This window comes from Poeciliopsis prolifica, unplaced genomic scaffold (assembly GCF_027474105.1).
Source record: "Poeciliopsis prolifica strain line A6 unplaced genomic scaffold, Auburn_PproV2 SCAFFOLD009, whole genome shotgun sequence".
NCBI classification, from domain to species: Eukaryota; Metazoa; Chordata; class Actinopteri; order Cyprinodontiformes; family Poeciliidae; genus Poeciliopsis; species Poeciliopsis prolifica.
In genome coordinates this window covers 8,005,191-8,032,694 of record NW_026562384.1, presented here as the reverse complement: position 1 = coordinate 8,032,694, position 27,504 = coordinate 8,005,191, and the positions used below count along the sequence as shown (strand labels likewise).

Below are 27,504 nucleotides of genomic sequence, written 5' to 3'. Positions count from 1 at the left end.
TGGTGTGGAGATCAGGAAAAATAAATAGATTTCCGTTTTTATGTCTTTGGTTAAGCTTGGCCAACGTTTGCGCTTTCCTCACTCGGGGAAGTTCTGCGTGGGGTTACAGGCGGCTAATGTCGGCGGACTGGATCCCTTGACCTGGATCAAAGTGGCGGCGCGTCACCGCGGTGGGCGTGGCTAACCGTGAGCGATAACGGCTGTGCGCTCGGTTACGTTGCAGTCTGAGGTGCAGCCTGACTCAAGAACATAACGAGAGCGGAGCCGCTGCCCGTCTGGGTCTGGATCCGGGTGATGAGAGCCACGAAGAGCTTTGTTTTCACGGCGTCGTCTTGTTTCCCACCGCATCATCAAAACCGCTCTCGGTCTCCTTCGCAGTGGAACTGCGGCTCTCTCCAACTATGGATTGCTTAATTGAAGTTGGGCCACCTGATCCTGCTTTCGCCGGGGCAACCCCGTGATATTTAGCGAAGGGAGAGAAGTCGTTATGAGCAATTGTGAAAGCGGAGGATTTCCTGCGCAGAGGCAACGATTTCATCCTGAGGACACAACCTTTTCACTGTGCGTAACGGACATCGATGCAACGGAGCTGTTTGCAACTAAGTGAAATGATTGGCGCAATGTTCTAGCAGACACAGAGAGGCTCCTTAGTTAGTGTGGAGAGTTTTGTTTGTGACAGCTTTTATTTCTCTCTTGTGCGCGCAGCCTGATTTACGCACCAGTCTGAACCGCCCCGCGGTCAGATTACCTGGGAGGCTTTTGAACTTTTCTCCGCAACTATTTTATTTTAAAGCTGAACCCATGGCTTTGCCGGACAGTGGCATATCTGGAGAGGAAATCCCTTTCCCAGAAATAATAGAGCTCAATGTTGGTGGCCAGGTGTACATAACGCGCTACTCTACCCTCACCAGTGTGCCGGACTCGCTGCTGTGGGAGATGTTCAGTCAGAAGTCAACCAAAGGGCTGGCCAGGGACACCAAGGGGCGTTTTTTCGTGGACCGCGATGGTTTCCTGTTCCGCTACATCTTGGACTACATGCGGGACCAGCAGCTGGTTCTCCCGGACCACTTCCCGGAGCGCGGGCGTCTGCAGAGGGAGGCTGAGTTTTTCAACCTGCCGGAGCTCGTCAAGCTGCTGGCGCCCAAAATCAGCAAGCAGAACTCGTTGGGGGACGAGGGGTGTCCGAGCGACCCGGAGGACTCCTCACCCGGGATCGACTCGGCGCGCAGCCTGGGCTCCCTGGGGGCCGCAGCGGCCGCCTGCGCCAGCCTGGTGCCCGGTGCCATGGACGGGAAGCGCTCAGGGTTCATCACCATCGGCTACCGGGGGTCGTACACTCTTGGCCGTGACAGCCACACCGATGCCAAGTTCCGTCGGGTGGCACGGATCATGGTGTGTGGGAAGACCTCCCTGGCCAAGGAGGTGTTCGGAGAGACCCTAAACGAGAGCCGTGACCCGGACCGCCCCCCAGAGCGCTACACCTCCCGCTACTATCTGAAGTTCACCTTTTTGGAGCAGGCCTTTGACAAGTTGGCAGATGCGGGCTTTCACATGGTGGCCTGCAACTCCACAGGAACCTGCGCCTTTGCCCATGAACAGACGGACGACAAGATCTGGACCAGCTACACTGAATATGTGTTCTACCGTGAGTGAGATTATCGGCTTTATTCCCCTGGCCCCCTTCACCCTGTCTCCAAGAGACCACCCCCCCCTCTCCTCCAGCCTCCAGCCATCCTGTCTATCTCCCTGATGGCTTTGTTCCAGTAGATGTACCGTAGATGTTGTGTCCCCCTCCCAGACCCATTTTTCTTTGCAGCCTCCAGCTTTTATCCTTTGAACATTACCCAGCTGCTGCTCCGACTCTTCATGCCCCCGCCTTCTGCAAGTCCAGTTTGAAGCTTTCCCTTTCAACCCCCAAATCCATCCCGGTCATCCTCAAGTCCAGCCTCGCCCTCTCTTCTGTCGCCCGGCCGTCTAGTTGTAGTTCCCTCAAAACTCAGCCACAGCAATCCATCACCCTTCTCTGCTGAGACTGACACCTTCTATGTATTATTCTCCTTTGTGTCCTACATATACATATCTACTAAATTTACTGTATTTTCCTAAAAACATAGCCAGAGTGTTTCTGTGTGGCTATTAAACTCAGTCATAAAGGTATAAAGAAAAGGGCTGAAAGAGTTGTAGTAATGTGCCAAGCTACTCTTCCCCTGCTTACTCAAGCAGATCGGACTCTCTCCAGCTCCTCTGAACTAAATTACCAAATAATTGGACATCTTATCAGCCTTGAGGGGCTCGAGCAGCCCCAGCACAAGATAGAAGTGTAATCTAATTTCCTTCATTTTTTTATGTTTTATTTTTACTTTATTCTATTAAATGTGTCCAGTACCATGTGGTTTGGGAATGTGCCATAGTTAACTTGTGCGGTTTGTTGTTTTAAAATGGATGAGGTTGCTACAGCATTGCAGACTTGAGGGGGGGAAAAATGCAGCAAACCTGTTTTGAAAGAAGGGAAAATAGAAAGCTGACCGAGTGTGGAGTTTATATTTCAGAAACAAGACGGTTATGTGGCAAATATACAAGCACAAAACCTGCATGGTGAAGCTCAAGCATCAGAAGATTTTCTAGTGAGAGAAAATAAAAAAAGGATTTACTGATTTATTGACAGAGTGGAAAGAAATGTATGGTTTTTTTTTGTTTGTTGTTTGCTATACTTTTATGTTAAAACATTAAAAAGTTTTTTTTTCATACTACAAGTCATGTCTTGTGAAAGGCCTGCTTCCTGTAGTAGTCACCATAGCCAGCCATGTTTTTGAGAAAAAAACAAAACAAAAGAAAAACATTTAATATTATTCTCAATAATTGATTCAGTATTTGAAGGTTCTGTGTATTTGTTGATAGTGCTCGCTTACTGTAAGTGAATACCCAGCAGTGAGGGTAGGATTACCCTGTCTGCAGGCAAAGCCAGTTGTCTTCTCATGACTGAAGCAGAGGTTGCTGTAAATACAGCTGCTATAAATGGGGACATGACAAAAGGAGAGGTCTGAATTCTTACTGGGGTTCTGTCAGAAGGTCTTAAACATTATCGCTCAAGGCAGATTTGTATTGTCTTAAAACAACACAAGCTCAGAAATGTATTAGCTGTTCATCCAAATTCTGTCTATTTTATGAACCTTTAAACATTGGTTGGTTATTTACAACGATGGGGGTTTTTTTACGCTGGAAAAAGAAGTTGGAAGTTGTGCACCATCAATGGTCTGCCCATTTGAAACATACATGGAATATTTAAAGTGTTATAACACACTGTTAAAATAAAAAATATGACTTGATGTGAACACTATTACCTACATGAACACACCAAGAAAGCTATCTACTTCAGATGAGGTAAGCTATTAACTGCTCACAAGCATTGAACAGAACCCCACTTTAGAAATCCTGAAATATCACTTTAAAGTTTACTATTCGAGAGTTGCATCTGGCATCAGGACAGGTCTACTCTATCATGTACCTCAGACTAAAACACATTTAAAGCCAATGAAGCATCCAGCTCATTATGTGAAGTGCTAGAAGAAGTCTGGCTTGTAGATGGTTTGATCAAAAGTCAAGCCGTGTTCAGTCTAAGCAAGGTCGTAGATTAATTGGTGACAATGAGTGTTTTATGAAAGATTTCAACATCATAACATTGTGCTTCAGTGTGATGCAGTGCTTTGTTTTGGATGCTCTAAATCAGAGTGTTGAGCCTGCTGCAGTGTGTAGGTTACATTGAGGGTTAGCAGAAAGCAAACTGATATATTAAATAAAATCCTACTCTCTTCTGGTTCATTTTCTTTGAAAACAAAACTCTCAGAGTTCAAGAGTGAAAAGCGCACCTGCATCACGATTACATGTGTTTCATTTTCACTAGAAATGATTCGCAGTCATAAATTAAAGGAAACGGGCTTTCACAATAAGAAGAAGTATCATTAAATGTTTAGCTCTCTCCCCTCAGGCTCTGTTTTTCAGCTTCCCATCGGCTACTCTCTTTTTTGCACGTTTTTTCTTTTGTTTTTTTTTTCATCATTTTGTTTTTCTCAGCTTGGTCTCATATTGAACACTTGATCAGAAAAAAAACAGAGCCAAGACAGAATTGAGGACATGCATAGATAACAAGCTCTCTTAAACCAGATTACAAAACCCTTGTTTCGTTGCCTTTAATAGACCCAGTTACACCACACAGTACAAACTGTGAAGTCGACTCGATTCAAAGTTAAGGACCAGCGAAGCTCTGCGCTGCTTAAGGCTTCCTGCGGAGCAACAGTTTGCTTGTGTCTGCAGGTTCAGAGCAGATTTTGTGTTCAGTGTTACACCTGAGTGCATTCACAGACGACAAAGCCATCACAGTTTACGCTTGAATAACAATCATGCTTATGTCGGTGAAGCATTCAATTGTCATTTTATGAACTCTGAATCGTATTTGTCTTTTCATCGAGACATTATCAAATGCCAATTGCTTCAGTATAACACCTCAAAACCAATCTCAGTGTGGCCTAGATAAATGCATCGCTGATGAGCCCCATTAAAGTTGTGAAACATAAAAGTGGCTCCCTTCTGGGATAACAGATGAATTTTTATTTTTTTTTTTGAACGAGGCCACATTTTTGTCCTCAGAGAAGAGGACAGTATACGCTGTCAGCAGTCTCCCAAATAAACACAGCCACCGGCAGCATTCCTCTGGCACTGCTCTCCGGCATGCTATGGCAACACTGGGGTACCGGAGTCGGCCATTAGCTCACGCATGGAAAGACGAGCCTCGTGCGTAAAATTCCAGGTACCGCTGTCTATCTTTATACCCAAGAACGGCCTTGAGGTTCGACATTCAACAGAAGGCGAGTGGGGAGTGTTGGCAGTCAGACATTAAACAGGAGCAGCAGTGATGTACACAGGCCACACTGTGATGATGAACTGCTTTTCTCGGCGCTGTTGCGAAACTTGGCTTAAAAGTGAAGCATACCTTCGTGTGAGAGGCAGGCTGTCTTTGTCTCTATCCAGAGTGTTTCAATAAAGGGATTTTACAATGACATGTTGGCTTCATTATTCTCTCAAAAACAACAATCAAGGGAAGTTTACCTTTGATTATGTATAAAAAAGGAAGAAAGTGTGCGATACCTTCATTCTTCTAGAACCTTTTCACATTTGGACACTAATTTCACCTGGAAATTCAAAACTTTAACGTTTTGTGTTGTTTTTATTGCAACAGAGTGGCACAGAATAGAGCATAAGGGTCACTTGGATTTAGTTCTGCTGGTGAGTTTGCCTTTATCTCTATAACATGTTGCTCTGACTTTATGCTCTGAATTATTGCCCTGTTGTTCGGTGATCCTCCTTGTAGTTTGTGGCAAACCAAAAACTGCATCTCTGCAGGTCATCCACAGTTGCCACTGGCCTCTTGGCTGCTTCTCTGATTAATGTTCTCCTTACCCCAGCATGTCAATGTAGCTGGTTGGCCAGCTGGTTTGCAAAATCCCATCGTCCATACTCTACAACCCAACCCTCCTTTAACCTTGTCCATCTGCCTGTTCTGATATGATAAATTGAAAATAACTTCATCGGGTGTGAAGGCATTTCCAAATCAATGCGACACAGTGTTGTTTTAGAGTGCTCTTGTTATTCAACCCGTCGTTACTGTGGCCAGCTTCACTCCTTTCATCTGATTCTTGACTCTTAGCCAGCTGGGTCACTTCTCCTGTATTTGTGGGGGATAAAAGGAAGATAGAGGAGGAGAACAGGATGACATGCACATCCCTTGAATGAAAAGCACGTGGAAAATAGGACAAGTCTACACCAAATACTTGGGTCGAAGTGAGAGGAATCTGGGAGTATTTAACTGACAAAGACTTGCGGCTCCCAGCTGATCTCGCCTTCTTAACAGCCCCAGCATTAGCTGTCCTTTTGTTTGGAGACATTCAGGATTGCACTGATAAAGTTCTCACAGGACCAATTCTGAAATGTGTTTTTTTTTTCTTTCTTTCTTCCTGTTTGTCGTCAGCATGTACAGATTCTGTTACCGACAACACATGGCACATTGCATGCTACAAGGCTGTGCAGGAAAGCTCATATAATGTTTAAATTGAAATTTTATTTTTGCTAAACTTAAATAAATGAGTGGATTTGTATGTTGCCCAAGTAAAAGAGAACCGAATCTGAGATTTACTATGAAGAAAATACAAACCCCTATGCATTTTATAACTGAGGACTCATTTATTTTATAAGCCTGGATGGTTTTGGTGGTTGAGTTTTCCTCATTACTAAAGATGAAATATTATGTCAGACACTTGCTGTATTTCTATTGACCATAAAATTGTACAACTTGATATTACAAAAAGAAATAGTCTGAACGGAAATATGCCAATTAAAAAAACAAAAAAACTCAAGGTTTTTGTTGCGTTGCGATGAGGTGAGTTTTCACCCATACCGAAATAGACATATTTCACAGATCTGCTAAAACTCTTTTGCATCACATGAGTAGCGTGATCATCAGCTGGGTGTTACAACTGGCGAAAGCCACGAAGAAGATGACAGAACGTAGTAGGAAGATGATGATTTGTTTTTGTTTTTTGGACAGTGTGCAGCTGGCTCTCACAGCTTTGCATTATTCATAAAAAGTCATTTAAACGTGTTGAATCCATAGTTCTGTAAAATCATCCACAATATTGTCCTTGCATAGGTGGTCACTTTCAAATATAAGCAGCTTGTCACTCTAACCGATGTCTCCTATGATGGGTCATACATTACTGCTAGCGCTGCGGCTGGATTATGATTATATGCCTTGTAACTATTTACATCCATGGTTGCCATGATGTTTAATGACTTATTGCGTGAACAGGCCTATTTATTGGCTACGCCGCAATTGCAAAATTGTGTTATTTCTACATTAGTAGTGCATAGACAAAGATTTGCACAAATTTCTTTTCTTTAAATAATTTGGGATTTTTTTTATGCAAAACCTTCCTTCAGTGCATTGATTCCCAAATGTTTCAACACAAGATCCACAAACTCAAAAGACATTAAATGTTTGTAGAGTATATAAGCATTTCCACTGAATCAACGTTACCTTGAAAACACAAACAGCATCAAAAGCCATTATATTACTACACAATTACTGGGAAAGTAAGTATTTTGACCATATCATCGTTTTTAGGCATATTTTCTAACACACACTTAAATGCTTGATGCATTTAAGCAAAGCAGGGAATGTGTACCTGTGCAGTGAGGAAGAGTGTGGCCTAAGGAAGTCAACGCTCTACCAAGGTGTGCATAATTATTAGACAGCTTCTTTTCTTTAGGCAAAATGGCCAAAACAGAATTTATCTGACTGTGAAAAGTCAGAAGTCATTAAAGGGATGCAGCACTGTCAAAATCGCTAAGATAATAGGTTGTGATCACAGAAACCATCAGATGTTTTGTGGCTAATAGTCAACAGGGTGGCAGGAAAAGTGAAGTAAAAAAAGATGTAAGTTCACTGCCAAAGATTTGAGAAGAATCAAGAATGAAGCCACTTCCCAGTTCTGCCATGTTTTATACCTGTAAGTTATCTACAAGTGCAAGATGTTCAATGCTCAGAGACATGACCAAGGTAAGGAAGCTTGAAACCCGACCACCAATGAACGAGGCACATAAGATCAAGCGTCTACAGTAAAAACACAAATAGATTTGTCAAAGGTTATGTGGATTGATGAAATAAGAGTGAAGCTGACCAGATGGATGGTCTTGTTGGTGGGTCAGTAACAGTCACAGAAATCAACTTTGAGTTCAGTGTTGTGATAATTGTGCACACAGTGCAGTTAGCTGCTGTGGGGATAAACATTCACTTCTTCCCACAGTTTATTGCTTATAAGTAGGCGACAGATTTTCTCATTTGAGGAACTTATTATGCCGCATCATTCACATCGCCCCTACTGCCACAAAAACTTAGATATTCATTGATAAACAAAATCTGTCTTGAGTGCAAAGCAGCATGACTGCTGCTCTGATTATAAGAACCTTTTCTGTAGCTCTTGCTTGATCATTTTTGTAAAAATAGACCTTCTTATCTTCACAAAAACCTTAGACATTGTTTTGTATTCCTCTGGCAATTCTCACTCTGTAGCATTGAATTCAAGCTTTCCCTCCCACTCCTACTTTTAACAATTAATTAGAAAAAAACGAATTCAGACTTTTAAGACTGAAACAACTTTGACTCATTTGACAATGAAAGATGGAAAACAAACAAACATTCTCTCACTTCTCATGTAAACAGTGAAAATATCTGTCATATCAAAGTGAAGATAAAGTCTATCAAAAAGAATAAAAATGATTTTACCACTGTGATGAAATTGCACTTTTGCCTCATCTGTGAGTGAACTGAAATGTGCCTTTGAAGGTTCCCTTGCTGCATATTTTTTTCATGAATGCACGCAGCACATGTGTTACAGTATCAACGCAGAGTGAGTCATCCTCCCGGCTTCCTACTCCGGCTGTTCAGTCAGATTTGTCTGCACGCTGTTGTTTGTGTTTTGTCAGAGCATTCGGCTGCAGACCATCTGTGACTCTTTGCTTACCTATGTTTTCTGTCGATCTCGATGCCTTGTCTGCTTTTGGATCTGTATACCAGCACGCTCCAGCTCCGTCTTGTTTTGTTGTTCTCGTGTTTGTGCTTACATAGGTTTTTCTGAACAGGTTGGACGGGTGTGTGGCCCGCACGGTATTAGCCGGGTCAGGGCTGGAGTCGTAGGACAGCCAGGTGGGGAAGCGGGGCAGAAATATGTTGAGTCGCTTCACTTTCCAACAAGCTGAACAGGCAGCTGGCATCTCTAATCTTGAACAAGTGACACAAACATGCATCCAGGGAGGAAAGTTGCTAGGAGAACCAGGCCTCCATTGTGAATCCAACGACTCAGAGCTTTTGAGTTTTTGGATGTAATTGGCTGCTGTCTTTTCAGTCTTCTCTAGAAGAGGATTTCAGACATGTAAAACGAGCAAAAGCCAATGAGGATACGTGCAGAGAATGAGATGAAAGCATACAGCTCAGCAAACCTTTCATCGTCACCGCAGTGCGATTTCTGCGCTCGCTAATTTGCACATGTATGCAACCTTACGTGAGCTTTAGCAATGTCATGGTTCAGCCATGCTGCCATGTAAGCACACACACACGCACCATACACACACACACACACACAGTACAGTAGCACTGACCTGAGGCATCTTCATCTCACTGTGTCGGTTATTTATAGTGTGTCGGACATTTGGGCCACATGTGAACCTCAGTCACCACATTGTTCTGTCTGCGGGTCGGGCGCACACAGATGTTCTGTCACCTTAACTTCACTGCCACATCCTGCGAAGAGCGACTGTCACTACACAGACTGGAGCCCAAAACAGCTGAGACGTCATTGTGTTGGAGAGACAAAGCAGCTAATGGTTACTGAATGCATCAAGAAAAGTGTAGGAAATTAAGAACAGGAAATCTCAAATTTAAAAATAGAACTAGATATAAGATTTGATGTGTGCTCTTACACAGTGGGGAAGCTTGTTGAGTTTTTTCTGCTTGATTCAGCCAAAGTGTTGCTTTCATGCAGAATCCAGTTAGTTTGTCGCAGTGCTGCTATGATAGATCAAAGAACAAAATATTAGTATTTTCAGTGTGGGAACAGGGGCAGGTTAACCAGGGCTCCCTAAAGGCACAACCTCTGCATGTTTTTATCATTTCCCATCAACCCTCGAGAGAATTGGCTAAAAGAGAAAAATAGAAGTCTGTTTGCTTCACTCTTCAAAAGATAGCATAAACGCCGATATTCCCCATAAGACATTAAAATGTTATTTTACAAATAGGGTGAAATTCTTTACGCCTTTATTTCTTTGAGATAACCAAAACCCAAAATTCAGAGTCTAAGAATACTACTAGTTAAGACCATCGGGCTTATAAAAATATATGTCAATCTCTATGCACTCACCACTTGATTTTTTTTCTTTTTTGCACACATTATTGCATGAATGTGGTGTGGGATCGAGGCAATCATCCTGTGGATCTGCTGTAGTGTGATGAGAAACCAGGAGGCCTTTAGTTCATCTGCATTGTTGGGTTTGTTGTCTGTCATCTTCCTCTTCACGAAACTCCACAGAACGAGGGGTTCAGGTCAGGCCAGTTTGCTGACCAAACACAGTTACACATCGGCTGTTGAATCAGCTTTTGGTTTTTTTGTCTTTAAGAACAGGAGTTCTGTTCTGCTGGAAGATGAAATCAGCATCTCCACAAAGCTTGTCAGTACGGAAGGAAGCACAAAATGCTCTAAAATATAGACTGTGCATCGACTGTGAACTTCAGAAAAACCAGGGGTCCCCAAATTCTCACTCTCTGTAAAAATGTCACGCTGGACTTCAACTAATGTGGATTTTGGGTCTTTCCACTCTTCCTTCAGACTCTGGGACTTTGAGTTACTATTAAATGCTTGACTTTCATACAAAAAGAGCACTTTGGACCACAGAACAATAGTCCAGTTCTCCTTATTTTTAGGTAAGTCACTTGTCGTTTGCGTGCAGGATTTGTCTGTGTGTAGTTTATGCACTGACTCCAGCCTCAGTTCATTCCTTCAGCAAATCTCAGGAATTGTATTATTTTTTTCTGAACAATCGTTTTAAGGCTGCTGTTATCCTTGCTGCTGGTGCACCTTACCCTACCACACATTTTCTTTCACTCTATTTTAAAAAAAATAAAAATACAATCAAGCTGGAACTCACTGCACTCCTGGAATAACCCATTCTTCCACAAATGTTTAAAGATCTTGAAGTGGGCAATGACATTACTTTCACACGGTTTAACTGTATGCCATCAATCTCTATGAGTAAAAGGTTTATATGTCTTTTGAACCGTGGTGGAACCAAGGAGTAAGACATTGTCAGAGGTGTTGTTAGGATGGGATTCACCTCGGCCATCTGGAGCCTTAGGCTTTAATCTGATCGTCTAATTATCGGTAATCTGTGCAGCCAGGATTCTCCTTGTTGCTGCTGTTACGAGTATAGAAGAGCTATAGTAGGTTGCTCTCAAAGATCCTGCCTTAAATTGATGTAAAATAAGGAGGCTACACTGTTTCGTAGGTTTAAATATTTTAAAAATAATACAATTTGCGCTTGTTTGTTAGTCGTTCACGTCTCTCTCACAAATTTCATTGTACATTTCCTCTAACCTTCCCCTCTCGTGTTTGCTTTCTACCATTTGGCAGCTGCAGTTGGTCTCCAGCTGTTTATGTCAGACGTTTCCTCCACATTATGTAGAATGACAGATTTGTAATTGCTCCGAGACTTGCGAGTGCACTCCCGAGAGTTTGATACGGCCAACTGTGCTTATGCACCAGCATGTCAAGTGAGTCTGTGGAAAACATCATTATTATCATTATTATTACCATGTCTCACCACGCCACCCCTCCCCGTATGCATTTGCGTGACAGAAACGAACGCGAAAAGACAATGAACGAGAGAGCTGGAGGAGGCGAGCCTCGCACTGTCATCAGGCACAGATCGCGTCTCAAAAGCAGCGTTGGGAATTGGAGCTGAATATGTTGTGATTAGTTTGGAGCTCAGGCTGCAGTTGCCAAAACGCTGCAGCCTGAGCTCCTTCCACCACCCCAGGAAAGAGTCTTACTTACCCTTTCGCATCAAATTCTGCTTCTGCTCAGTGAAACATCACTTCATGGTGGCGTTACCATGGCGATGGCAGTGTCCTCCTGTTTGCCGTGTCTCCTCCTCTGAGGGCCGCATCACCTGTCAGCGATGGCAGTGAATTTTAAAAAGTAACCCAAGCGTCACTGGTCAGGTCATACTGACTCGGCCGGAGTCCAAATTACTATGATGCTCGTATTTGAATTTTACACGTAAGCTTGAAACTGAAAGATATATGCTTGGGTTTTTACACGTTTCAGCACATTGTGCAAGTCTTTTCAATGCAGGTGACAATATGAGGTCTGAGCTGAAGCAAATGAAAACGTCTTTCCTGCAACAAGACTTCTCCTGAAATAAATCACGTCTTAACATGACGAAAGCAACCTTTTTTCAAACACTGAAAAAGCTCCAGTTTGTTCTAAACATTTGAGCTTCACAACAAAAAGTAAAGAACTGTTTGGCTGGAACTGCTTGCCATTATTGCTGGCAGGGGCTTGTCCTCCTTTGTGCAAGCTACTCTCTCCTAACCCCATTCCACCAGAACTTTTTCAGCCCATGCTCTGCCTCAGGGCCATGTGCTTCCAGTGGCCATCATCTGCCAAGCTCTGCTCCCAGCACTTTCAGGCGCAGATCTCTGGCAGCACATCTTTCCCATCCAGGAGATGAAGCCCTGCACCAATTCTGCCTAATGCCAAAAAGTGGAATAGGACAGGTGCAGAACAACTTAACGGATATTCGACTAAATAAATGGTTTGCTGTTATAATTAAATATTTGCTCTGTCTTCACAAATCCTCAGTCAGTCGTTGCTGACAGCTGCTTGCGATGAGCCAGGTTCTGGTTCTGCTGGAGGTTTCTTCCTGTTAAAGGAGAGTCTTTTCTCTCCCCTGTTGCTAAATGCATGCTCAGTAGGAGGGGTTGCTGTAAAGTCAACGACACAATGAATGCAAGCGATTTTCTGCCCCGTCCAGGATTAATGAATTCTACTGAGAAACAAACTTTGATAACTCAGATCAAGAGTGGTTGAATTGAAATATTAAGTGCCTCAAGATGACATTTGTTGTGAATTGGCTCTGTATAAATAAGCTAAATTGAATTGAAATGCATTTTGCCAATTCTTTCTGATGCTTCAGATCACTGCCTGATTTGTACCTAGAAGAATTCATTCTTTTCAGGAGAACATATTGTTTCACCCTGTTGCTGTGTTGTAGCTCAACCACATTTTCCTTCACTGCGGTTTTTTGTTGACAACGTTGCAGAAATACAAGTCTGTCTTTTTCACTTTGGCCTTAGATTTTTCAGCCACGTTCATCTTTCATAAACAAAGATGGTAATTTAACTACTAATCCTGTTTCAGTTTGGGTGCATGGTTAAGACACACTTGTTGAAGACATATGCTCTCTGATTGTCGGTGGAGATGGAAAAAACACAACAGCCTGTCAAGTTTGGACATGTTAAAGCTTTTTTTTTAAAGACAGTGATTATTGAAGCGGAGAACAATTTTTTTATATATATTTTTTTTCTTTACTTTCAGTTTTAGTCATTTAATCTAACCTTTAAATAATTATTTAATAAGTTATTTATTGAACTTTGGCACTTTGTTTACAGGGACTTTCTTTCAAACAATATCCATTAATTGTGCGTCACAATGTCTTCCAAAGTTACATGCCTAATGACGACTTCAGGAGATTGATGCTTCATTTCTGTCAGGTTTCATTACGAATGGAATTCCAATTTTAAAAAGAGCCTCATTTATGTCCCATGTTATACTTTATGAGTCGACGCCTGAGAACACTGTACATGAAATACATGTTGCAATAATTTCAGGTAAACCCATTGCAAACCACGGAGGACACATTTTCAAACTGAGAGGTGTTAAACCCTGGCAACAGGGACACGTTAGCGTCACCATTAGCAGTAATGATGGTAATGAAGGGCTCTGAAACGCTAAACAGCTGCGGGAGACTAAAAGAAGCAAGGCAAAAAAAGGGGGAGGGCAGAGAGCGTGTATGTGTGCGTGTGTGAAAAGGCTTTAGCTTTTGCGTATATCCCTGGAGAAGTGGCCCGTGGAAAAAGAGTTGAGTGCACTCTTTATTTTTTTTTTCTGTTCTCCTCCATAAGGCTTAACAGTGAAGGAAAGCGCGGAGCCCATCCCCCGGTGGATTATTCCTCTGGCACACTGTTAAGCCCCCCCCGTACTCCCACGTCCAGGCAGTTTTGAAACACATGCATTCATTATGAGAGACACTTAATGCACCGAACATGCAGGCAAACACACGTCGGAGAACATCTTTCAATTCAACCCCCTCTGCCTTCATTTGTCCTGTCGTACGCTCCATGCCGCCCCCACGCAACCACACCAACACATACAGCAAGTGGGCTTATGTTTATCTGTGCACGCCTGAGAAAACACACGGGGCAGTCAATTACTCTGATGCACTGACTTGAGGACCTCTGTCATTTTCAGGTGTTCGCAAATCCAAGTAAGAGGGGAGAATTATCTTTGACCACTTCTGTTGGACACAAGCAGCTTTTCCTGTTATATAAGGCAGGTGGATGAGCCCTTCTAAAGGAAAGCGGGACACTCCTGTGCCCTCGGCTTTGTCTGTGGCATATTGCGTCTCTGCATGAACGTCCATGAAAGCGTGCGATGGAGATTAGCTATTTGTGTGCATTCCACACAATGCAGCGTGCGCATTTCTGTGTGACTGCTTCACAGAGTCACATCTGTGATTTAATATTGCATGTCTGTGACTTTATGAACGATGAATGAACATTATACTAGCAGCTTACTTGGTCTTCACCCCATAACTATACTCCCGTGAATGAGTTGGAAATTGGGTCAAAACGTCTGGAAAAAGGAAGTACACACAAAAGAATTTCCTTACAGCGACAGTTCTGAAACTTTCCCCACAGTGAAAGACATACAGTGCTTCTCAAAAGTATTTTTTTCTGTTTCTCTTTTCCTGTCACAACTAACAATGTATATTCTTATAGACACTCAGACCGACCAACACATTGCATGACTGTGTGTAGAGTTTTCCATCCAGAGCCAGCAGAGTTTATGCCAAGACTTGAAATCGATGTTCACAGATGTGTTACATTCAACACAATTGAGCTTCTGTTTATCAACAAGAATGAATGGAAATACAGTTGTTTATATGTGCAGAGCAAACAATACATGCAGCTGTAATTACAACAAAATGTGGTTCTGTAAAACAGGACCAGGACTGAATACAAATACCCGCCACACTTTTAAGAGTTGTAGTTGTAATAGTATTTGATAGACGTGTGCTTTTCTTTTCATATCACTATATACTATTTAGTGTTGGTATTTTGCGTAAAATTCAAGTAAAATGCATTGAAATTTGGGGTTGTCGCAAACAACGTGAAAAAAACTCAAAGGGTATGAATACGTTTGGTGTTTGTTGTCGTTTCACATCCAGGACCTAATGTTGGGATTAAAATAATATGAGAGAAGTATTCATAAAGTTCTACTTTAGACAGGCGACATATGCAAAGTAAGACCCAGGGATCCAGTCTGACGTGTGTCACCTTAGAGAAAATGTAAAAAATATGTGGAAAGAAAGAATTGCATTTCTAACTTGCTGATATGAAATCAATATTACAGAAACGCAGAGACAGCATGAACTTTGGTCTTCGCATATCTCGAGTTGCAGAATATATGTAAGCCTCTCTTTCTGCGAAGCCCTTCATCAGCAACCTCTGTTCTCACACAGGGATGAGATCAGAAATCAACATGCTGCAAAGAATGATTTGTCAAGCTTTGGTCAGGAGGTTTCAACCCAACCGTGGAGCCTCAGTTTTCCATCCGCTGTAATATGCATGCCCGCAAAAAGGGAAGAGGGCTGGAAAAGGGATTGAAACTGTCTCTTGTCGTTCATCTGCTATCTCTTCATGCTGAGCTGCTTTCTGTGCTAATTTCTGCTGCCATTCTGCTCCTACACACTGTTCCAACACCGTGCTTGCTTTTGTACTCAGACAACTGTAAGGTTGAAGGCTAAAATGGTAGTTGGTAATCCAGAAAGCAATTTCCGTACTATTTTTTTAGTTAAAGTATGGCATTTTTTTTGGGAAAGAGTGCATTTTGCAAAATAATAAACAAGACTTCAGCGCCTTTATTTTCCTGAAAATAGAGGATTATCAGCAAAGTGTAGCTATGCCAAACTGCAGAGGCTGGAAGGAAATATAAAATGAAAATATCACCCATACAAATTCAAAATAGTGTATAAGACTCAAAATATGCCCAGTAAGCTTTCTTTCATACTGAGGTGCAGGAAAGCAGTGTGTGCAAAGTGTTCCTAGGGAAAAGTGTGTAGTAAATACTGTGATTATTTAAAGAAAAACATCAATGTAAATAAATAATTTCAGAGAGTAATGTAGTAATGTAATGCTGCCAGTGCCTTTGTGTTCTCTAAAGATGCAGGGTAAAAGTAACATGAGATTAATTACATTTACCCCAGAGTCAAAGTAGGATTCTGTTAAGAAGTGAAGAGCAATCAGTATCTTTCTTGCAGTGGATAACTGATAAAATACACCTGGAGCATCATCAAGTTATTGCTAAACAGAGACCCTATTCAAAAAAATATGTAATATGCTTTTACGATGTTTTTATGAGTACAAAAACAGAAAGCCATTAATAATCAAAATGTTACTTGTTTGTTGAGCTTTAACATGCTGAAAGGTTTTTGCTCCAACATGGAGGCGTTGTTGACATGTAAAACTCAAAGAGATGCTGTTTCTAGCTGTTTCATTTATATGGTAAAGGTAACAGGGACCGAGTAGACTGAGAACTACGGGTAGCGTCCTGTTACTCAGGTTATTTTGTTGGTCTAATCAGATTGTTGTTGTTTTAAAATTCCAAAATTAGCTTTCAATTTAATTTCAGCAAGTTATTTTTCACTCATTTGTAGGCTGGCCAGGTTTATAACGAGTAAACCAGAGTTGGCTCACAGAAAGCTCCACCATTAGGCTAATTATATCAATTTTTACCAGCGCCAGAAGCGCTGTTTCTACGTTGAGCCTAAGCTAGGATATTTTATAAAAACAAACAGGGATGCGGTATTTCAACACATATTACAGCTTTTGCTGTGTTAGGTGGCAGCTGAAATACTTTCAGTGATGTTGTTTTGAAAGTTTTACTGAATACATGTTTGTTTCCCTCTGCAGGCAGTTCCTCTGCCATTCCTGAGGCCGTCGCCTCAGATCCACCAGCTCCTGACGAGGCAGTCAGGCCCAAACCTGCCGCCCTTCTTCACGAATCAACCATCATGGAACTCGGCAGCACCGGCAGAACCAAAAGCCTCCCAGAAACCAGCTGCAGCTCCTCGCTGGACCTTCATAAACCTCTCCCTCCTCCTCTGACTCCTCCTCCTCCACCTCTACCTCCTGCTGCAGACATTCCTGACCTTCCTCTTCCATCGCCCCCCATCCTGCCTCCCCCTCTGCTTTCCATCAAGTCGGCTTCCACCTCCAGTCCTCCTCCCTCTCTGCTTTCCATCAAGTCGGCTTCCACCTCCAGTCCTCCTGTCCCTCCAGTGCCGCCCCTCGGCGACAGCCCCCAGCGTCCCACCACGCTCAACATCAAGACACTTCCACGCTCCACTGCGAGGGAGAACGGTGGCCCTCCGCCTCGGGCCGACGACAATGAGGACGAGAGGAAGCTGCTGGAAGAGGATCTAAAAAAATGCATTGAGGACTTCAAAAAGATCCGCTTGCCCACGGTGTTTCCAGACCGCAAGAGGCACTGGCAGAACGACCTGCTCAAGAAGTACAATGCGTGAAGAGCCTCTCCGTGGTGCTGCTGTGAACAAACCCGACTAAAACCTTTAGAAACTCTGCTGCGGTTGGTGAAGAGAAGCTCAGGTTTACAGTAACATTACAAAAAAAAGAGCATTTGCACCCAGTTTTTTTTTCTGTTTTTACTTTTTGTTGTCACAATTAAATGTTTCAGATCATCAAACTAGCTGTAACATCAGACAAAAAAGCAAAAGCAGGGTAAACACAAAAGTCAGTTTTCAAATAATGGCCACATGTATTAACAAAAAATTTATCCAAACCAGCATTGTCCAATATAAAAAAGTAAATAAAACCAGCAACAGCGTGACTGGGTTACCTGTCAGTGAGTTCTTCACAATGCATTTACAGCCATTTAGCATCGATTCTGTGCTAAGTGTGCTTTTGGGTCACCGTCCTGCTGTGTAACTCGTGTGTGGCAGATCAGAAACCGACTTTCATGGTTCCATCAAATTACAGCAAGTCGTCCAAAAGCTGATGCAGTGAAACAGTCCCAGATCATGATACCGCCACTACTTTTGACAGTAAATGTGACATTCTTTTTCTAAAATGCCTCATCACTTTTCACATGAGATGTAGCCGAGAGCGCACCTTTCAGAAAGTGGATTCCTTTGTGACACCCTGGATGAGACTTCAGTGTCCTCTTTAAGTAATTTTAGAAGACAGTCCCCTCCTGGGAAGGTTCAACGCCACGTTTTCATGTATTTGTGAATAATACTCCCATTGTGGTTCACTGCCATCACCTCAGCTTTGCAACCCTGCTGATGTGAATTGCTCGTCTTTTATTTGACATTAAAATATGTTTGGCGATCTGAAACATCTCAGTGAGACAGAAGAAATGCCTAAGGGGGCAAATACCTTTTCGCAGCTCTGTAAACGCCAGAAAGTTTACTTCACCTGGACTTTTAAACAACTTTTCTATTTGTCAAAGAATGTGTGACGCTCAGGTTAAAACTGAAGGGAGTCAATAGACACTAAAAGTGTCAGTTTACCTCAACAAAAACCCATATCGCTGTAGAACCTCGGCGACTCCTTCCACGTGAAACATAGAGAAAGGAAAGAAGATAAATGTGATGTCATTTATTAGGGATTCCTGCTTTCCTCTCTGCGACGTGTCTGCTGATCGAGCAACTGGAAAATGCCAGCAAACTGCCACGCTTCTAAAGCGTTTGACCTTAATGGCGCAAAATAAAGGAAGGGAGTGAAATTTCTGGATTTAATCTCTGTGAGTTCACCTCATCAATATTACATGGCTGGCTTCAAAGCCTTTCTACTCTAATACATGAGCTCCACATTTTGCTTCACTCTGTGTTTATCTTCCAGTTAGCGATGGAAAGAATTCAGAGAGAGAGAGAGAATGGAGCCTATCGGAAGCAGAGAGGGTAATTACAGGCAGGACTGAATGTGGAATAAGAATGGCAGTAATGGTAGATGAACCACTGTACAGCCCCTTTTGTTCCTCTGTCTGCACTGCATAAAATGCTCATCCAGCGCCACTAATGAATTACCAGGTGTCTGCATGTCCCTATTTCCGTCCGTCATTGTGGGGAAAATGTGATAAGCAAGTCGGTATGAAATGAAAGAATAATTGCCTTTTGTCTTTTCAATTGTTCTGAATCATGCGCTGTGTTGCACTGAACTCGGCGGCTGTAAGCTTAGCTCTGCAACAAAAAACAGACAAGAAAACAGTGCATGAGGAAGATTTGCTATATTTTGTAAACATGGATGCACAAGCCAAAATATTGCAGAAAAGAAATGACAGCTGATCAAGCACAGAGTTACCAATGACAGACTGTGTTACAGGCTCAAGGAAAGTAGAGGAAAGGCAAGTTTGTTAGTACAGCAACACTCACACACAAGACAGCTCAAAGTGTTTTACAGATAAATGGAAAAGACAATGGAGTACAGCAGCTAGAGTGAGGCAAAAACAATTGTATTCAAAACAAGAAATGCATTTATTGGACAAAGGCATAATTCAAATATGATGTCATTAATTTGATCTTTAACTTTTATGAAAGACCCGCAGAGAACACTGCTGTTTTCAGGCCTGTTTCTGCAGATCTCAGGTTTTCAGGAGGCTTGTTCGGGAGCAGAGGAGCAAAATTAACAAAGCAAGTACAGAACTTGTTGGGTGAAACCGTTTATTTAGCTCCTATGTTGACAGAAACACCCAAATCACAACCTAATAAAGTCTCCTCTCACTGCATAAATGTGAAGAAATGTAGTAATCCTCGTTGAAATGCATTGTGGTGCAGTTAAACTGCTTTTTCACACCGTCAGCTCATTGAATAGATGCTTGCTACACATCACTGTTATCTGTAGGACAGGAATGCAGGACGCTAGGTAAGATGTGGACTTGACGGCAGCACAGGACACAACTTCGGACAGCAACGCTGTAGTCACTCATCAGACTGACATGTCATCTGAAAGGATTTACTCACCGAGAGCAGCAGTGGTCTTGTTGGGTTAGTATGACTGAACGATGGTGACTTGACATCTGTTTGAGCTAATGCAAGTTGACTCTATTGAAGGAAAGGTTCTTGTGACCTCTGCTGAAATAACTGTTGAATTCCTGCAGGAATCTTACATTGTCTTAATTTGCTCTAAGCTTAGAAAAAAATACAACTTGAGCAGACTAATATTCTCATTAAGAACACACACAAAAAATCTGATTTTCCACCCCTCTCAGAATGAATTAACCTCTTTTAATACAGAGTAATACCTCAGGAAACCATAAACCCACAATTCTAACTCAGTTTGGAAAAGGAGGTGATGGATTCTTGGATCTCCCACGCCAGCAGTTCAGTGGTGCCTTAATCCAGGACAAGATAAGAAACCGAGTGAAAGCAGCTTAATAGAAGCAACAGTTTTACCACCTCCAACTGATGCAATGAACATGTCCCGATCAATAAATCAGCGGAGGAGAAGATTGTCTCCTGACAGCCAAGCATCGGATTTCTGTTCTTTTTTTGGGGGGCGATGGAGATGCTCATGTTCAGTACTGTGGTGTTTTTTTTTACATTGTCTTCAAAAGCCTGACTAATTACCACGGCAGCTTTCGTGTGGTGTGTTTTTCTTTCATATTGTGTTTGCGGTCCTCTTGAATATAGATGCACCTTTGATGTTCCCCTCCACGTCTCCTCTAGTCTCGTCTCTCCAGAAATAATCAGTGACGCATGAGACCATCCGATTGCTGTTTTTGTTGGGATTCATATAAAAATATCCATGCATTATTTTGGCCTCACAAATAATAAATTAAAAAAGAAATCTGGTGAGCAACAAGCAACAAATCGCACACACAGCCTCTGCTACGAATGCAATGCTTCCCATCTCGGTGAATTTTTTTTATTTATGTTTTGCTCATTTTATCCTCCCCCTCTGACTCATTTAAAACTAATAAAGTCAAACTTCTCTTTGTTTGTCAAATTCCCACTGGATCCCCACTGTGTCTCGCTTTAGGTTTTATGATCCTGTCTCGTCTTGGAGTTCCTACCTGCAGTGCACCTTGTTTCCAATTCCTTTACAGCCTTAAGATCAGAGTCAAGAAATCATCAGATGTTTGCTGAGAATGAATTATTTAGACAAAAAGAACCATTTTATCCCAGGTGCACCGCTGACCTCTAAGATGCAACACATCGTCTTGCTCTAAGTAGCGGGGGATTAGCAATAGATTAGCATTTGTCACAGCCTTAAAGACTGTATTAACAGTAGGCTACTCTTCTTAGAAGATAAACTCTTTCGACCATTCACGCCATTAACTGACATATTTTATAACAACCCAAACATTCAGCTCTTTTGCAGCAGGATGTAGACTAAATCACTAAGGAGATCCTTTACAGAGAGCATTGCGTTTATTAGCTTCTTCTTTATGATATTTTTCAGCAGCAGCTTGTAGTGCTGCAGCGCGGCGACTGCGACTCAGATCTGTGGCGTCATTATTCTGCATGTCAAGCCAGAGTCCATGCGGAGGATCGAAAACTGGTCGTTCACATTCAAATTTGTTTACAAATGCTGCAATGAGACAAAAGACAAAAGACAAAAAACAAAAAACAAAACATGCATCCCAAAAGGAAATTGTCTAATTTAAATTAGCGTTTTTTCAAATTTGAGTTTCCTCTTTCAGTTCTCTTTCATCTTTTGTCTCTTTTTGGAACAACTTTCAGTGCAGATAACTTATTACGAATGCTCAATGAGAATTTAATCTCTGAAGTCGATATGCTGGGCCCTGCAACAAAGAGAATCCTTTTCCTTTGAAACGAAGAGGTAAAGCAGTCTGGTGGGTTCAAGATGGGCAGGATAACAGTCTTTGACAGAATATTCTAGCCAGTGAGATCAAACCAGGAATTGTAGCAACAATCATTAGCGTTAGAGAGAGGCACTGAAACCAGGTGGGTTTCTCCAGTGATGTCTTGAAGTTGTAAGTGGATTGAAACTCGATGTTCTGTAAGGGCAGGCTTTGATTTTAGGCAAAGACTTTCACTGGTTCAGGATTTCCCTCAGTTAAATGACGCCATGTCATACACGTGCCACAATTTGAGGAGATTTAGCCAAATTAGCCAAACAAGTCGCAGGATGCTGAACGATGTCCCTCATTTATTAATGTGTAATTCATTTTTGTGTTTCTACCTCTAGTCTATAATCTACGGCGCCTTGCATTTGCATGAAGGAGCACCTTGCAGATTTCTTTGGAACGGACAGCAATACATTAACATCTCATTTCTTCCAGGCACGAGTTATCTTCAGTGCAGTCTGCTCTCTTGACAATTAAAGCAAAGGCTGAAAGGGATCCGTGTAAAAAAAAAGAAAAAAAAGAGTAATACTCAGAGGGTCATGAGATATTTTAGTATTTCAGCTGTCAGGAAGTTTTCGTGCGATAAAATGTGTTTTCAAGGGAGATAAGAAAAGAGAGGCCTAATTATTGGACTTGAAATGGGGCTGGAAAAGAAAGATGAAGCTCCAAGTCAGCAGACTATTTATATTTTTTTATTATGCAGAATTTTATTAAAGAGTGGCCCAGATGATCTGCCTAATTTAAATAGGAGGTGATTTCTTTGACATAAGAAAAAAAAAAGACTCCATGTCAAACGAACTTCGACCGAGATCAATTGAACTAATGTGAAAAAATGTTATGGCATTATGTCAATAACCAACAAACAAAATCAGGGCCAAGTCTTGCACACTCACACAGGATGACAGGCTGCCTCAGACAGAACACATTGTGTCTCCCATGAGAAGGTCCTTCAAGAGATAAGTGCTAAAACAGAGCTTTTCAGCCTGAAAGAGGAAACGCAAGGTCAAAAGTGAGCAAAAGTGCACAAATGGTAAAGTAAAATACTTTAGCAGCTGTGTGAATTATGTGATTTAACTTGAAAACTATGAAGCAAAAAAAAAAAAAAAAAAAAGAAAGGTGTAAAAGAAATGTGTTCACCTGTCTTTGCTCCTTCTCTTGTTTTAAGAGACTCTATACATAAGTCGAAAGTCTGCATGAAATCCCAGTTCGCAGCGCTGGGTATCCCAGTCTCCCACGGATCGATGCTGAGTCTCTCGCACGTCACCGAGGGTTTCTCAGGAAGCAGAACTTCAGCTGCTTGAGGTCAGAAATCGCTAGTGACAAACCAACGGAGAAAACAATCAAACAAACAAACAAAATAACTGTTTCACTCACAAACTTGTCCTCTGCTCTGACTTTTTCACAGAAAGAGCAGTGAATAAGAACACCATCCAATCGTTTCTTTCAGTGACTTGTAAAAGAGTTTATAACCTTAAAGCTTTTTTTTGAATTCGTCTGTGAGTGAGTGTGCAAGTATATTCGGGTCTAAGGAAAAAAAAAATTGAAAATCCAGACCATATTGCTCAGCAAGCGTTACCGTGCTGTGCTGCTTTGGCAAGCGTGCTTCGGCACATAAATGTTTTTTTTTTTAAAACAACCACATGTAATTTATTGGAGATCAGGGATGGCTGGTCATGCAGGCAGCGAGTGGTACATGCTGCAGGGGGGGAGGCAGTGAAGAGAAGAGTGCCAGAGGGAATGTGTCAGACTCTGTTCACAGCTTTTCCATTTCCATCATTAAAACCTGGAGCCTAATCCATGCAGCTCCTTTAATCTCTTAATTCTGTTCCCATTTTCTCTGCAGACTGCGCTCTCCTGTTCCATTCTCTCTGCCTCCCCGATTCTCTGTCGCTGATTCAAAATCATATGTGTTTCTGGATGCAGCGTGCTTACTCTTTCACCTCTCACATGCGCAAACTCCACCTGTGGTTTGCACTTTACTTGCGACTTAAAAGCTTTACGTGCCTCTGCCTTATTCATGCTCGTTTTTTTCTTCTTTTCTTTTGCCTGTGTCCTTGATTGTTGTCAGCCGCTAAGCATGACTAATGGCATGTAAGAGGATATACAGCAGACACGCCGTGGAGCTGAGCAGCGACATGATTTGGATGGGAGCATTAGATGACTCGATTACCAACACTGACATAAAAAAGTGAATTTTTGCGAGGTGGCAAGACAGATGGCCTGACAGTCCGATCCTGAGCCAGAGCGCTTGGCCCTCTACTTTCATGACATGGCCTGTCTGAATGAGAGGCATGGTGCCGTGTTGTTGTGCATGTTTTATTTTTCTTCTTTTCTTTACAGTGTCTGCTGTGTGACTGGAACCGCTTTCGATGCGCTGCATGGAAATAACAATCTACCAAATATAGAAGCACATATCAAACAGGCTCAGGCTCCTGCAGGAGTGTAACTTATTCATAAGACATTGCAATAGCTGCATAAGCGCACATTAGAGATGTAAAAGCCTACTTAGGACATCGTTTGAATTGATTAAGATTCACCCTGATCATTTCGACAGCTCCGAAGCTCATTAATGCTTTCCGTAGCTCACAGCACTGCATTGCATCCTCCATAATTTCCTCCATTTTCCAAACCATTGACTGTCGATTTCAGCATGCCATCAGATGCTTAGCTCACATGTCACTCTGAAGGTGAGCTGCACCCAACATGCAGATGTGCGAGGAGGAAGAAATGTTTGGTCTGTACTTTTCTCCAATTGCTTTCGCCCTTTTTTTCCTGCTTTTCTGACCTACAGAATATTAATTAGGTGAAATCAGGCTGGAAAATAAAAAAACCCTAGGCAAATCAGAACACAGTGTGTGACTCGAGGCAAAGTTTTCTGCGAGTGGAGCTGGTTTCTGATGTCTCTTGGAATTAAAATGAAGTAGAGTGAAAAAGTGTAGTTTGTACCTTAGCAGGAATCTATCCGCCTGGCGTGAAGCTCCAAAGAAGAAGTCAAATGTTTTTTGTTTCAAAATAGTTAACAATATTGACAACCTACATTTAAAGTCTGTCTTCTTAATAATCTAGATTGCCGGAGTCATGAATGTGGGCGTGAAACCCAGATATCGCCCTCCCTAGTGTCACTGTCTGTGTTTTTCCGGGGGTTTTCTAAAGAGTTCAAAAGGGATATGTTTTTCCTCTAGCGAGTTCTCAGTCTGCCCTGGATCTGTTCCTGGTTCACCAAGGCAGGGAAACCTCAAAATAGAAACACCAAGTAGGACTCTGGATCTGATGTAATGCCTGAACCTCCATAGTCAACTTCTTTCAGGCCTGGCTCCATCCCAAGATTCCTCTGGATGATGGAGGTCTTCATCCCGTCACCAAGGTTGAGGGTGGCTACCACATGGAAGCTAATTTCAGCCACTGTTGTCCAAGATTTTTTTGGCCTCAATATTTCTAGGCCATAGACGAAGGTTTTGCTTTTCGATTCGGTCTTGACTCAAGACGGGACCCAATCATTTAAGAGAGGCTCCAACATGTTCATGCTTGTTAGCAAGACATTAAGACATGTGAACGTCTCTGCTGGAGACAGAATCGGAATCTCAAAGCAGAGGGAGAGAGGAACATATCAGCCATGACACTTCCAAACCAGATACTCTCCTCTCCATAACAAGACCTGAAGACCACAAACAGGACGAGTGACACGAAGAAGCAATGGAGGAGATGAACCTGAGCTCACAAGAAGCTGTTCTGGGAATCCAGACACAGGTATTGTTTTCATCATAGAGGGAATAGCTGGTCCTTAAAAGCAGCCAGGGATGCCCCACATCACCCCCTCACAAAATTGTCATTATTGAAATACATTCGCAATGGTTAAACCCAACTCCTCTGACCTTGTGAGCAACTCTGCAAGCATAAAATTGTGAGCCATTATCCCACAATCAGGACAAAAGCTGCTGCTGCTCTTGCATCCGAGATTCGTCAATTAGTCAGCGCCTCTATTTTGACATCCTAGAGCAGACTTTCCCATGGAGGCTAAGAAGAGGCTTCCCCCAGTGGTCGGAAAACACTCATCAGTCCTCTTGCTAAAAGTATGACCAATTAATCGTCATCTCATTGTAAACTGAAGAGCGTAAGAGGAGGAGACAGTGTTTCTCAAAAGATATGAGGCAGATGTGTAAAAACCTGTGTGAAAATTCCTGAATAGACAACAGAAAACACAGATAAACCACTTAGAAAGAAGGACATAATTACGAGAGTGGTTTAGTGTTTATCAGGTACAAGTGGATAGTTGTTCAGCAGGAAGGTGATGCTGCATTATTGTTTTTTTCTAATGCCAGCAGCTCAGAAAGTTTACGGAAAGACTGTGAAGCGTTTCTGACAATCTTCCGAGCCACGTTTCTGAAGCCGCTCTAAAACAAATCCTTGTGACGTTACCTGATCCCCTCACTGTCCTCTCCAGGGCCATTTCACCTGCATCGTTGTAGTGGTCTTGAGGATGCTGATAGGGCGTTTGTTTCAGCTTCCTTAGAAAGTACGGCCTGTTCAAGCAGGCGCGGCCATCAAAGTTCTGTACTCTGATGAACTTCATGCTATTCCCTCTGCTGTGTGGCTGCTGATGCTGAGAACTACGTGTTCAGTTTGTGACCTCCACACGTCAAAGATCATCCCCTTCACTTTGTCCAATTTGAGCTTGAGGTTTTCCCTGCACCAGATGTCTTGTGGTTTGATCCCTTCTCAACATTGATATATCGTTCTCATGAATGAGCTCTTCCCACCTCGCAGCGACCAGAGAGAACGCTGACATTTAACACCAATTAACCTTTAATCCCACTTTGCCAGACTTCACCTTTCATGACATTTTAAAGAGTGTTAAAAGTGCTGCCTTATTGGCAAAATACACAAAACACAAGCAAACCTGTTATTTGTGAAGATGGTGGCAAAAACTTCTGCAAACTACAGAATTTCTCCCTAGATTAAGAAATTCAGATAGGTTTGTTCTAGCGTATATTTTTGTAGGGACCCTTGCTACAGTAGAAACTTGCTTCTTTTCTATTTCTGGTGTAATGTTCCTACTGTTCCAGTTACACACAGTAATTAGTCTTACTCCACTTTCTTGCACATGCTCTCCTTCAGTTTCCTTGTTGCCATTTAAGATCACACCAGTCTTCAGTTTTTTTTTGCTGTTTCAACATTCAAGCAACTTTGAATGTTTTGATTTGATTTTATCTCACATAAAACTGAACTTAACTTTATGGTAATCCTGCGCAGCCCCAAAATAGGGAATATTGACTTCCCAACAAAACGCGACAGTCATGCATTTTTTATGCCGCCTTTCAGCTTGAGGCACGACTCTTTTAGAGACGAACAATAGAATAGTAAAAGTGTGTGTCTATATCTTCAAAAGCCACAGCGGAAGTTGATTTAATAAGCTTGCACTATTAATAAGTTTTAAAATATTTCACGATGTTTGTGTTTTAAGCTCTTTGACATCCTGCAGGGATTGTTGCTTCAGTCTTCACATTTTCCTTTCTTTCCTACTGTCACATTTCAAGGTGAAGGTTGCAGAATATGAAGTCCTAAATATTTCACCATGATCATCTGAGCATCCAAATGTTCCTTTTGACTTATTCAGCAAGGAAGAAGAGACTATTAGGCACGTAGGGAGTTGAGAAGGAGATCAAACGTAAAGTCTGACTTGCAAACGTTCAACACTGAGTCATTTTAAGTAGCAGACAGAGTTCATTAAACA

At 42.2% G+C, this 27,504-nt stretch overlaps 1 protein-coding gene across 1 annotated transcript; it reads left to right on the top strand.

Moving 5' to 3' along the window:
* The first annotated feature begins 233 nt into the window (after positions 1-233).
* On the top strand, positions 234-20,914 carry kctd12b (potassium channel tetramerisation domain containing 12b). The gene is made up of 2 exons (XM_055034416.1): positions 234-1,645; positions 16,856-20,914. The coding sequence occupies exons 1-2, from the start codon at positions 802-804 to the stop codon at positions 17,467-17,469; spliced, it is 1,458 nt and encodes a 485-aa protein (XP_054890391.1). The 5' UTR covers positions 234-801; the 3' UTR covers positions 17,470-20,914.
* The last annotated feature ends 6,590 nt before the right edge of the window (positions 20,915-27,504 follow it).